Source organism: Oxyura jamaicensis (assembly GCF_011077185.1).
Source record: "Oxyura jamaicensis isolate SHBP4307 breed ruddy duck chromosome 6 unlocalized genomic scaffold, BPBGC_Ojam_1.0 oxy6_random_OJ106625, whole genome shotgun sequence".
Taxonomy (NCBI): domain Eukaryota; kingdom Metazoa; phylum Chordata; class Aves; order Anseriformes; family Anatidae; genus Oxyura; species Oxyura jamaicensis.
Genome location: NW_023304018.1, coordinates 1 through 11,564, shown reverse-complemented (window position 1 = coordinate 11,564; position 11,564 = coordinate 1). Strand labels below are relative to the sequence as shown.

At 52.8% G+C, this 11,564-nt stretch overlaps 1 protein-coding gene across 2 annotated transcripts; it reads right to left on the bottom strand.

The window, feature by feature from the left end:
• Positions 1 to 341: 341 nt before the first annotated feature.
• Positions 342 to 2,718, bottom strand: LOC118157506. Of its 2 annotated transcripts, none has more exons than XM_035311866.1 (3): positions 2,316 to 2,718; positions 1,732 to 1,895; positions 342 to 764 (listed from the first exon to the last, which is right to left on the bottom strand). In XM_035311866.1, the coding sequence occupies exons 1-3, from the start codon at positions 2,713 to 2,715 to the stop codon at positions 570 to 572; spliced, it is 759 nt and encodes a 252-aa protein (XP_035167757.1). In that variant the 5' UTR covers positions 2,716 to 2,718; the 3' UTR covers positions 342 to 569. The 2 variants fall into 2 exon arrangements, with proteins under 2 accessions (XP_035167757.1, XP_035167758.1); XM_035311867.1 differs by having other exon boundaries at positions 1,764 to 1,895.
• Between the last annotated feature and the right edge of the window lie 8,846 nt (positions 2,719 to 11,564).

Genomic DNA, 11,564 nt, shown 5'->3' with positions numbered 1-11,564 from the left:
CACCATTTAAGTGGCTCCTAAAGCCTGTGATTGCAAAGGGCCACAGCTGTGTTTGCTGGGATGCAGAGTGAATGGGCAGCTTGCTTCCCACTCAATTCCGAATCAGCCAGCTTTTGTACAGCCCCCAAATTGCTGATATTTTGCCCCAGACCCATCTGTGGACATCACGCTCTTGGAAAGATGCCTTAGGAAACTGGTAAATCTATGCACCTAAACCCAGTGCTGCTGAAGTTTTGGGTGCTCCTCCAGCCCCTCACGAACCCCCCAGGAGAAATACAACCTCCCATTTCCATCTGGGCACAACCTCCCAGTGCAAATCCTCTCCTAAGGAGTTAAATCAGTGTGCTCACGGATACCTGCCTGCTTGCCACAGAAGCTGGACGTTGGCCTGAAACCTAGAGCTGAGGTAGCTGTGCCAAATGTTGGGCCAAAATAAGTAGGAAAACAACCAACTGGTGAAGCACTGAGCACTCGTGGTCTCCTTGAAGTGAACGGTTGCTTTACACGAGGGGAAATTCAACACCCGAAAATATTGACCGGTGTATTTTACACAAAACCTTGTTTTGATCTCACTCCGAGTTCCCTCGGAGATTATCTGCGGGCAGCGCCACAGACACAAACAGGACACCAAGCCCCCTGCCCTGCTCTCCAGCCCTCGTGCTCCAGGTTGTCCTCACCCCTCTGGCCAGCCACGCGGGGCTCGCCACCGGGGAGCCAGCCTGCAGGTCCCGGCGCTGATGGTCCTGGCGCAGCAGCTCCACGACCTGTTGGCAGCAGAACGGGGCGCAGGCGGTCAGGACAACCAGGTCATCGTGCCCCGAGCTGCACGGGGGACAAGTGGCAGGGCAGAGGGGCACGCGGGCACCTTGTCTGCCAAGCTGTGACATCGGGGTGGACTTTGGCAGGGGTGGGCGTCGTGCCCAGAGGCAGGATGAAAGCAGGCGATGGATGTGATGGCATCGAGGCACGTTTGCTGCAAGCCTCATCCCGCCCAGGGTGGCTCTGGACACACCAGGCTCTCCATGAGCATCTCCCCAAGGGAACGGTTTTTTTTTTTCTGGTGCAGATTTTCACCAGAAATGTGTAAGGGAAGTAGTGAGACCCAAACTCTCCTAACCCAGAGCGCTGCTGGGGAAGTCCTGCTGTGCCTCAGGGGCTTGCCAGGACAGATGCTGGCTAGCTGGGGAATTTCCAGCTCTGCTTCCAGTATCACATCACCCATGGGCAGATGGGGGGGGGGGTGGAAGGCAAAGCTCCCCAGGTAGTGGCCCGCAGGGGCTTTGAATCCCATTCCGGGTCACTCATCCTTTCTGCCAGGGACCAGAGGTTTGCGAGAGCAGGTCGAGGAGTGGGAGGTGGCTGTGTCAAACCAGTTCTTCCTTTGGCTCAGGTCCCTGCATTTTCCTTGTTGGGAGCCAGAGACGGCGAGTTCGTGCAGGATGAGGGGATGTGTGGGCAGGTTTGGGGTGGGGAAGCTGGAAGCGTGGGAGCAGGATTGTTCCTGCTGCACCTTTCACCCCAAGCGAGGTGCTCTTGTAAGCTTCCCTTTTCCCCCAGGGAAGTCCCAACCACCCCAAAGCCCAGGACTTGTAAAAGTGATGGAGCAGCCTCAGACTGAACGCATTCATCTGCGGAAATGGAAAACCTGAGGATGTGTGAGGAGTTCCCAGGTAACTGGTGGCACTGAAAAATCCCCCAAAGCCCCAAGCAGGGAAGTTTTTCACCACCCACCTTTGCATGCTGTCCCATGGGAGCGCACCGACCTGCATCCAGCCAGGGGATCGCCTTGTTGGGGGGGTCCCCGATGGGTGTCCACTGTCCTGCCCCCCCCAGGGTGGTGGTTAGGAGCTGGACCTCCATCCAGGAGCGGGACGAGAGAGGACTTGGTGCTGAGCCTGCAGGGAGAGGGGAAGAGCCATCAGGGGAAGGGGTTGGCATCAGTCCCGGTGTTTTCCCTTATTCTTGGAACATCTCTGCTTCTGCGTCTCCATCCAGCTCGGACAAAGTGCGGTCTGGAGGAGTTAAGCTGCCACCTCTGTATTTTTTATTTTTATTTTTTAAATGAGAAGCGAGATAAAGGATGTCTTTCACCAGGAGAGGTGTTCAGCTGGGAACGCTGCAACGCATCGGGTGGGATCTGGGAGGGAAACAAGCAGAGGAATAGGATGGACATGTGATTATCACCCTCGATGCTCTGAGGATTTGCTGTGCCAAACCTCCCTCTAGAAAAATCAGTGCAGATGCCATTCCCTTCCCATATCACACCCCCACCACCCCAGCAAAGCTCCCCACTCCTCCGTCCTGCGCACCCCTACCTTGGATATGGATTTTCCTGGTAAAAGTGGAAAGGAGAAGGAGCGGTGGCTGAGCCCGCCGGGGTGACAGCTTCTCCTCCAGGGGGTCTGGTGGCCCCGTGGTGCACCACCGAGCTCGCACGGTGATGCCTGCTGCCTCCTCTTTATGGGCCCTGGCGGCGTCGCTGTGGGAGCAAGCGGCGGCCGATGCGGGCCAGATGCCAAGAGGCAAGTCACCGCCGAGCCCGGCCAAGGTGCTGAGGGGCAGAAAATGGAAATGCAGGGAAAAACCCTGGGAAACTTGTGCCTGAAGCTTTCCATGTGGCTGGCCGTGGCCAAACATGTCCCCTCGGTATCTGCTCTCACTTGAGTGGGTCTCTGGAAAACGGGGACCCCGGTGGTGATTGCAGCGCCTAGCCATGCTGCCTGTGGGGCAGATGCTGCCCGTAGCTCCCCCATCCCCTCCTAGACTCCACGGGTGAAAAGAGGGATGGTGCTGCAGCTCCACCTGGTCAGGGTGTCCTGGGGAATGGGGCCACCGCCAGCTCTCCCCATGGGGCTGACAAAACCCAGGGGGTACCACTCTTTGGTGCTCGTGTTTACGGATGTCGGGACTGGGGGAAATGTCTGTTTGTTTGACTTGATTGGGTGCTTCCCAAGCACTTTTCAACTTCTTGTAAACCCAGGCAGACTCTTGCCCTGCTAAAAGACATGATTTACCACAACGGGGGGGGGGGCTTTGCAGTCACTCCTGGGGCCAGGTGTCCCTGGGGTAAAGCTGAGGGCACTACTGGGCCCTAACAGCCCCGAGCAGCCTCACCTGGGGCCTCCACCACCCCCGTGCCCCCCTGGAGAATATTTAAGCCCAGTCTCCAGCTGGGCTGGGTTTCTCAGTCTGTGAAGAAGCTTTGTCTGTGTCCCCTTTCTGCCCTATCTCTGCTGCTCCTGGATGGGAACAGGCTTGGTTTGTGACCTCTGGGGCAATGGGTCCCTCAGGAAGCCGTGGTTGTTCCCAAAGCATCCATCTTCTCCTTGCTGCACGTCTCTGAGGTAGGTGGGACGTGCCCTGGGGCTTTCTGTGGGAGATGGCTTTGTGCTGGGCGGCCTGGGGTTTGTCCCTGCCCCTGGGGTTCCCCACACAAATGGGGTCAGCTCCAAGGAGCAGAACTCGGCGGGTGTGGTGTTTCTGTAGGACAAATGGCTTGGGAGAAGCTGCAATTCCTGCAAACGCAGCTTGTTCTGCGAGCCAGTCTCTGAGTGGTGCCAGTGTTGCCTGTTTAAAAAGCAAACAATAACCAAAGAGGTGAAAATACTTGGGCAGCAGCAGTAAGAGCTGGGCTCTGAGAGCTTTGGAGCTGTTTTTGTACAGCTCTGGCCTTGAAGCAGACCTTTTTGAGATGGTTCACCTAAGCTGAGCCTGATAAAGGGGATTCTCCTTTCCCAGCCTACTTTTAGGCAATTGTTTTGTAGGGAAAGCCCAGAATGAGCTATCTGGGCCAGGAGAGCAGTCTGTGGCAGCGATGCCTCCCTTAAGAGGCACATAAGAGTGTCTGCCTCTCTGTCGAGAGGCTCCCCAAAATTCCCCCATTGGCAAATTCATGCCTTATTGCGTTAGGGTTGCTAGGCTGCACTGCTCAGGGCAGCAGCAACGCCTGCCTCCCTCCCTTTTTTCCCCTTGTTCCGTCACCCCCCACCCAAAGGGGGCTGTGGAGCAATGTCAGGGCTCATTCGGCATTGCCCACCACAGCTCTGTCGCGGGGGGCTCAGTGGATGGGGGCAGGGGGTCGGCCTGGGCACGCAGAGCTGCTAGGAGCTGAGGTCCCCTGAGCCCAGGCCGTGTCTCTCTATTTCGGGTCCGATAAGCAGAATTAAAGGTTTGCTGCTTAAAGCACAACGGTGCTTTGTGGAAAGGCAGGGAATAAGGCTGGGGTCGCCCGGCCCATCTCCCCACGGCAGGCTTTAGCAGTGCTGCTTGGCACGAACCCCTTTGCCAAGAGCTTCTGCTGGGGGGGGGGATTTTTGGTTCCTGTGGTGAATTTGTCCCTGTGCTTTACTGCTCCGACTGCTATAAACACTTTCTGCGTGCCTTGTCTTGCTGCAGTTTTGCCTTATTACTTCTAGCCCTGGCCACCGCTGACGTGGAAAGTTGTTCTTTCTTCTTTAAGAGAAGAATTTGGAGATACCTTGGCTGCAGCCCTGTTTCCTTCCCTCTCCCCTTCCAGACCCACGTTTGTTTCCGTCATTCCCCTGCAAAACTTTGGGAAGCAGGTGAGCCATGGGGCCTGCTTCCCTGTTGAGGTATTTGCTCTTCCTTCACCCACCTGGGAGCTGCGGGTGAAGGTCTGGTTTGGAGGAGCCCACCCCGATCCCTTTGCCCAAGCAAACAACCTTGCCATTATTTTAACCCCCTTCCGCTGCTCTGCTGTTGGACTTTGGCACTGCTGCGAGCTTCCCTGGGCTAGTGTGAAGCACTTGGTGAAAAGAGAAATACCCAGACAACTTTTTTTTTTTAAAGATTATAACATTTTCTGTAAGCCCTTGAGATGTGACCAGATCTGTTAAAAAACCAACCCTGCAAATGCCTCCCCTCACCATGTTCCGTCTTCTGTCTGCATGGTTCATTAGTTTGTAATCCCAACAATTGCTAGGGAAACCTTTCTAATCTTGTCAGCTGGCAACGCGACTGCTTTTTAATTTAGTTTGTAAGTAGTTTTTAAAGTCAGGCTATGCCTATGCTATCGATTTGGGCTTTTGATTGAGCAAGTGGCTGTTTAACAAGGTCTCTGCCACGCTGCTTTAATGCCTTTCTGCGAGGGTCAAGGAACGCACCAGGATGGGAGAAGCGTTACCCAACGCTGTTGATAAATGCTGTGTGTTAAATCAGCTTTCCTAAAGGGCCGTTTTGTGTCACTTGCCTTCAGTGAAACGGAGGTGCTTGAATTGCTTTGGAGAATGGTCTGCACTGCGGTGTGTGGGTAGAGGCTGTAGGTAGCCAACACATCCTTAGCTGACAAGTTATTCTGAGATTTTTTTCTGAAGATGTAAAAAATGCCACGTTTTAGATCTTTAGACCGTTGTGCACCTTTCCAGCTCCCAAAGCTGGAAGTTCCTTCTTACCCCAGCTAACGCTGGGGGAGCAGATTGCTCTCCAGTAAGAGTTACTCCTCTGTGGGTGCTTTTCTGCTGATGCTGAGAGCAATTCCACAGCCTCAGGTCCCAAGGCCTGGTGATGAGATGCTGATGTTGGGCTTGCAGAGGTAGGAGTTGCCAGGGGACCTTAAAAGCCTCGTGTTGGTGCATGTTCAAGTCTTAGCTGGCCATTAATTTTTCAGTGTGTGTGCAGTATCATCAGCAATGTCTGTGCACGCTGGGATGTAATTAGCAGATTACCCTCTGTGTCGGGTATCCGCTTACTTGGCTGAGCGTCCTGATGTTGAAGCGAGATGTTTTATTTACCAGTGCAACCTGAGCCGGCTGGATATGAGAGCACACTCCGTTAACACCAGAGAAGCCAGTGCTGGGATTGTCTTTCTAGGCTGGAAAGGACCTTCAAGAACGTCAAGGCCAACCACAACCTGACCTGCTGAGTCCCATCACTAAGCCACATCTCGTAGGGCCACAGGTGCTCATAATCCCTGCTGCCACCAAAGCATCTCTGTCTTGTGCATCACTAGATGATGATGAGCAAAATCCTGGGTGATCCCAAGGATGGGGAACAAAGCCACGTGTGACTTTGTTCCAGTCTATTTTTTTGCTCCAGGGGGTCTTGCTCTTCAATTAATACCTGATCTGATGTTGCTCAGGCACCAGGAAATCACAGAGGCTTTCCTGGCACGTGCATCTTGGTCCTCACTAAGCTGCTGCTGTGCTCTGGGGTCAGACATGGCTCATCCATCGGAGTTGTTCTGATCCTTGAAAAGCCTCGAGTGCAGCTGGGGAGCCTCCTGTTTCTCTCCCTTCGGAGGCGATGTGCGAGTCATGAGGCATTGGGCCAGCTCGTGCTGCATTTTATTTACATTTTTACAATTAAACAAGTGGTTGATAAGATTGACAAGGAAGATATGGATTCGGAGCGTGTCAGACAAACCTCTAAACACTTTGGGTGATTTACAGAGCAGGAGGATAGAAAGACTGTTCTCTAGTGCAAGATTAATAACATGCTCGCTGCGCTAAGTCACTTCTTAAAGGCAATTTATCATTCATTTAAATGTGGGAGCTATAATGCATGATGACTCGTCAGCCAAACAGTGGAGGGCTTTCCTCTCTGATTTCTTTTCCTGTGTTGAACTCCAGCAAGAGCAATCAATCATATCTAAAAGTGTTTTTTTTTTTTCTTCTCTGTGATCACCTGTAGTTTAGGGGGGAACAGTATCCAGAGGCCTTAATTATTTAATCTAAATTGCCTTCTTCCTCCCCATGTGAGGTCTGGGTGTTGTGCTGGGGAAAGGGGCCAAAATGATTTCTGGGCTGCGCATTGGGAGCTCGGGTGCTTCCCTTTTCGGGAGGGCTGATGCTGGAGAGTCAGCTCCCTCTATGGTCGGAAGAGGGAGAGACGCCTTCCTTCTGCAGGTCTTCCAGCCCGTGTCATGGAAGGGCTGGTGTTGTTTTTCCTGCTGTGTGCAAATGAAGTCTTGCATCTTCCTAAAACCGCGGTGTAAATCCCACTCGAGGTGATAAACCTCTCAAGTGCATGAGCTGGGAATTGAACCATGACCCTGGGCTAATACACCTCCGTGCGTGATAAGAGGTGCAAAAGCATTTGCAAATGAATAAAACTGGGACTCCCATAAAAATGGGAGCGCTGTTCTGCGTTGTAAGATGATAGGCCTGGAAATCCTTCTGTATTGCACTGGAAATCTGGCAGAAATGAAATGCTCAGTGTTAGGGGCTCCTGCCTGGAGGCTGCTGGGGGTAGGGTGAGGCAGAGGAACTGCTGTGTGTGGTTTTTGAGGGTGGTTTTTCAGCCAGAAGCTGGTCAGGATTTGTGCTGGTTATGGGGTTGTGGCTTATTAGACTGTAGGAACCCCTTAAAGGGTGGCAGGTCTGGCTTATTTTTCAGGTTTATTTTGCAGCCTCCAAGAAGCATCACTTGTTAGCACCACCTCAAAGTATTTGTTTTCTAGTTTGACAATATGCAGCTCGGACAGCTGGCCAAAGCCAGGACGTGGTAATTCATGGCATTGCTCCGACCAGGGCTGGATCCTGGCGCTCAGGCTGGTGAAATGCTGTCACTTGCTCACTGTCATAGCCTCCGTGGGTGCTGACACCTGAAGCCAGCAGAAAGCATGAGGATCTCTTCTGATGCACCTTGGCATGTTATCTTGTGCTACGTAATAAAGATCTTTCCTGCATCACAGCCCGCATGTGTCCCCAGGGCAGTGTGAGCCAGCTTGCCACCGGCGCTGATACTGCTGGTGATAGCAGAACAAAGATGTTGGTGCTTTGTTCCCCATTGTCGCCTTAAGCGGGTGACAGGAAGAAGGCGGATGTGCAAATGATCAAAAAATCCCCTGCTCTGGGTGGGGACTTGCTCAGCCTCCTGCACCCAGAGCATCCTCAGCAGAGGACAGCCCAGTGGTGGCACTGGGGCAAGTGAGGTGTCACCTCCCAAGTGACTCTAAAACTCCTCTGAGGATGCAAACTGGGGCAGGGTCTTTCCAGCAGGACCACCCCCTGGAAATGGAGACCGAAGGCATTATGGCTATAGGCAGCACCAGAAACCCCACGGGGGAGCGCGTGCAAGGAACGCCCAGGCTGGCTGGGAAACGTTGGTCGCTGCAATCTGCAACGCAGCAGCAGGGAAAAAAGTCATTTGGGGAACTACATGCAGGGCTATAAAATTGGACAGGAAAAGGGGGGGGGGGGGGGGAACTATCTGCTTTCATTTATTTATTTATTTTTTTTCCTACAGAGCTGCTGCTCTTTGGGTGGCTTGCCATTTCCTAATCTGGAGCTGTAATCACAAAGTGCAGCCATTTCCTAAATTTTCTCGGGGAAAAATGTTGAAAATATATCTCACCGCTTTCTGTAACTCCTGGGGAGTTTTGTATTTCTCGGTGCGTACACAAAAGGCATAATGTAAATGTTTATTTCCAAGGGCTCGCATTTCAGCACTTTGGGTTGCTTCTGTGTCCCGAGCAACTTGGAAACAAGAAAAGAAATGTGATTCCTCTTAATTCTACCAATTTGGGGGCAATTTTCTATAAGATGAGAACCTATGCTGTCTGCCAAATAGGAATGTTTTATGGCATTTTGAGGAACTGAGCCCATATGTGCACAATATAAAGTTGCATAAATTAAGATTACAGGAAAGGAGTTTTGCTAGTGTAGAATATAGCTACCATTCTTGATCCGTTTACTTATAAACCAAACAAATCAGCTGAAAAATTCTAGGTTAAACCAGATATAATGGTTTCTATGTAAACCCTTGCTTATGCTTTCATTGCAAGGGCCCTTTCTGTCGATTTCCTTACCCTCTGCTCGTCCACAACCACGCGAACAAAATGTGCCAAATGATGGCAGAAGTGAGATTTGGGCTGCATTAACACCACGGTTGCTTTGATGGAAACGTGAGCCTTGTACGGGCTAAAATAGGGCTCTGTGAGCGACCGGAGTGGCATTTCTTCTGTTCTGTGGTTAGGCAGGGGAAGCCAGTAGGGTGGCATCCCCTCCCCGGCATTTCACATCCTCCAAACAAGCAGGTGAACCCTGCCTGCTGGGCTGCTTCCCCTCCACTCAGCCCTCAGCTGAAACAATGCCAGCGGGCAGTGAACGTGACTTTAATTTTATCGGTGCTGCTTTCCTGCTTCAGAAGCATGTTTCTGTTCAATAACCAAACGAGACAGCCCCCCACCCCTGCTGTGGAACTGAAACCCTCGTGTGAACGTGCTGAGGACCCTTTCCGGCAGGGCTGGCTCCCTGGGCTGTGCCGGCTGCTGGGGCCGAGGATGCGGTCGCGTGCTCGGGATTCCTGCCCTGGCAGCACAAAGGGTTTGGCCGGCGGAGGAGCCCTTGGAGGTCCAGATCTGCTGACTTGACAGTGGCTCGGTGCTGCGAGCGACTTCCCAGCATCGCATACTGCGGTCTTCAGTCAATCAGCAGGGAATGCATGGGGAGGAAACGAGGCTGGGGTGAGACGCAGTGTGTATGTTGTGGTCTGTTCTAGCAAGCCAATGTGTTTCTCATTTCCATCTTCTGCAGGCCACGGCTGGCTGGAGCAGAGGCTGTGATTCCTGCCTGCTGGCGAGCAGTGCTGCTTGCGAGGAGCGCAGGCTTACTGTGCCCTGTGCCTGAGAACAGAGGTTGGAGCTTTGCTAATTTAGCTATTGATTTCCGCTTCTTAATGCGGTAGCGATGTGCTTAGGCAGGCAGCGTGAACCTGCTTGTAAATGGTGAATGTCCTGCTGGGTTGATCTGGGAAATGTTTGCCCCCTTTTTAAATTTTCAGCCCTTTTTTTTTTTTTTTTTTTTTTTTTCCAAGCCAGCCTTTAGAGGAGAGTGTGAGACCTCTGCTTGAGCATGGGCGATGCTGGCAGGAGTGCTGGGTGCTCCTGGGGAGGCAGCTCCCTTCTCTGCGCGTGGAAAACCTCCATGGAATGAGTTTTCCAGTGTCAAGGCGAGGTCCTTAAGCTTGGTCCGAAGGCTGTGAGGAAGTTGTTGTCCTTTGTGATGTGCTTTGGAGAAAGGGGCTCTGGCTTTTGAGGCTTGTGAGTTATCTGGCAATGCTTGTGCTCCTGAATCCCCAAATGGCATCCGCAGGGTTTAGGCTTCAGTGGCTTCTTATAGCAGTAGCAAGACCTGGCGCTGAGTGACCTTCTTGTACAGGAACATCCATTATGCTGTCACATGAGAGCATCAGGGACACGGAGGGGGAAACAAGCTCATCGGATAACTGAGTCCAGGCTCCTCTCCGTGCCAGCAACTCCATCTTCTCCCTTCCATAACATCTAAGTACCTCACCTACGAATCAGGGCTTTCTGTCCCTGCTTTTCTCGCAGAAAGGCTGCTGCGGAGCCTCAGCTCTCCAGCGGCAGCAAGCCCTCTCCCAGTCTCGGCCCACCTCCGTCCCTTTGTTCCCATGCCACCATTGTCCCCTCGCTGGAAGGGCTCTTCTCCCCCCTGCTGTCCCTTCCTCCCCACCCCTGGGTTTATGGCAAGATATCGTATTCCTTTCTACCTGTGTTTAGCTAAACCGAACAAACCAGGCTCTCTGCTTCCTGGCATTGTGTGAAAACGTGTGAAGCCGGACAAAATTTGTGATGATGCATCCTTAAGAGGTTTGGAGGTTTTAAGAAACAAGATTTCTTCCTGCACCCTAAATGCTATTTAGACCTTTTTAAAATAATATATATTTTTTTCCAAATATCAATGCTACGTGAAAGTTTGAGGGCCTCAGAGCTCTTTGATTCAGCAAGTACAGCATGTCTGGAGTTGCCTTATCCTTTCTTGCCAAGTGCACGTGATGAAGACCTACTTTGTGAATCTGATAGCGGATTAATGACAGATCTGTTTGTCCCCTCCTGCTAAAAAGAACATCTGATAGCTACGAATACTTCTCAAAACAATCCCATGAGGGCAGTTTTCTTGAGATAAAAGTGCTGTCTGTCTGATGTGAGGTGCCATCGTCTGTGAAGAGACAGCTTGGATGGCGCGGTGACAGCTGATGAAATGGTTTAATTCAGCGGAGTTAAATGTTTGCACTAGCCAGGAAGGCCTGGAGCTGATGCCTGTGGGCTGCTTTCAAAACCCTGCAGAAACAAAGGCCCAGGAGGTCGAATACAAACATTATAAAAGCCATGCAGGAACCTGCACAAGCTGCTGGATGTATCCCTTGTGCAGCAGGGCTGTGTTATGCTGTCGACTACTGAGATTTTAACGAGATTTTTGGAAACCTGAGTGCCTTGAGTTAGGAAACGTGAACTGGGAGGCCAACGCATAGCGTGTAGCTGTGGAGGGCATCGAATAACTGCGGGCTCCGGCCCAGCTCGGGGGGGGGGAGCAAGGCGTGCAGACACGCTCCGTGTGAGGGACTGAGGCTCCTCCGTGAGGCATTACAGGGAGATACGGCCCTTTCTCCTTGTCACCCGGCTCCTGGGGGGCTCCTCACGCCCGCCCTGCGAGGCGGCCCGGGCCCTGCTCCCCGGCGCTGCCCGCAGCGGGCGCTGTGGTGCGGGAGGCCCGGGCCGGGGCGGAGCCGAGCGGGGCCGGGCCCCGGAGCGGCGGCGGCCGAGGAGGAGGCGGCGGCGGCTGCGATGGTGAGCGGCGGGGAGC

Excerpts from the sequence above, each read along its gene's own strand:
- LOC118157506 (XM_035311866.1), bottom strand. The coding sequence starts at position 2,715 with ATGGCTAGGCGCTGCAATCACCACCGGGGTCCCCGTTTTCCAGAGACC. Across the intron at positions 1,896-2,315 it reads CAGGAAAATCCATATCCAAG|GCTCAGCACCAAGTCCTCTC; the intron begins GTAGGGGTGCGC and ends CTCTCCCTGCAG. Across the intron at positions 765-1,731 it reads CCATGGGACAGCATGCAAAG|GTCGTGGAGCTGCTGCGCCA; the intron begins GTGGGTGGTGAA and ends TGCTGCCAACAG.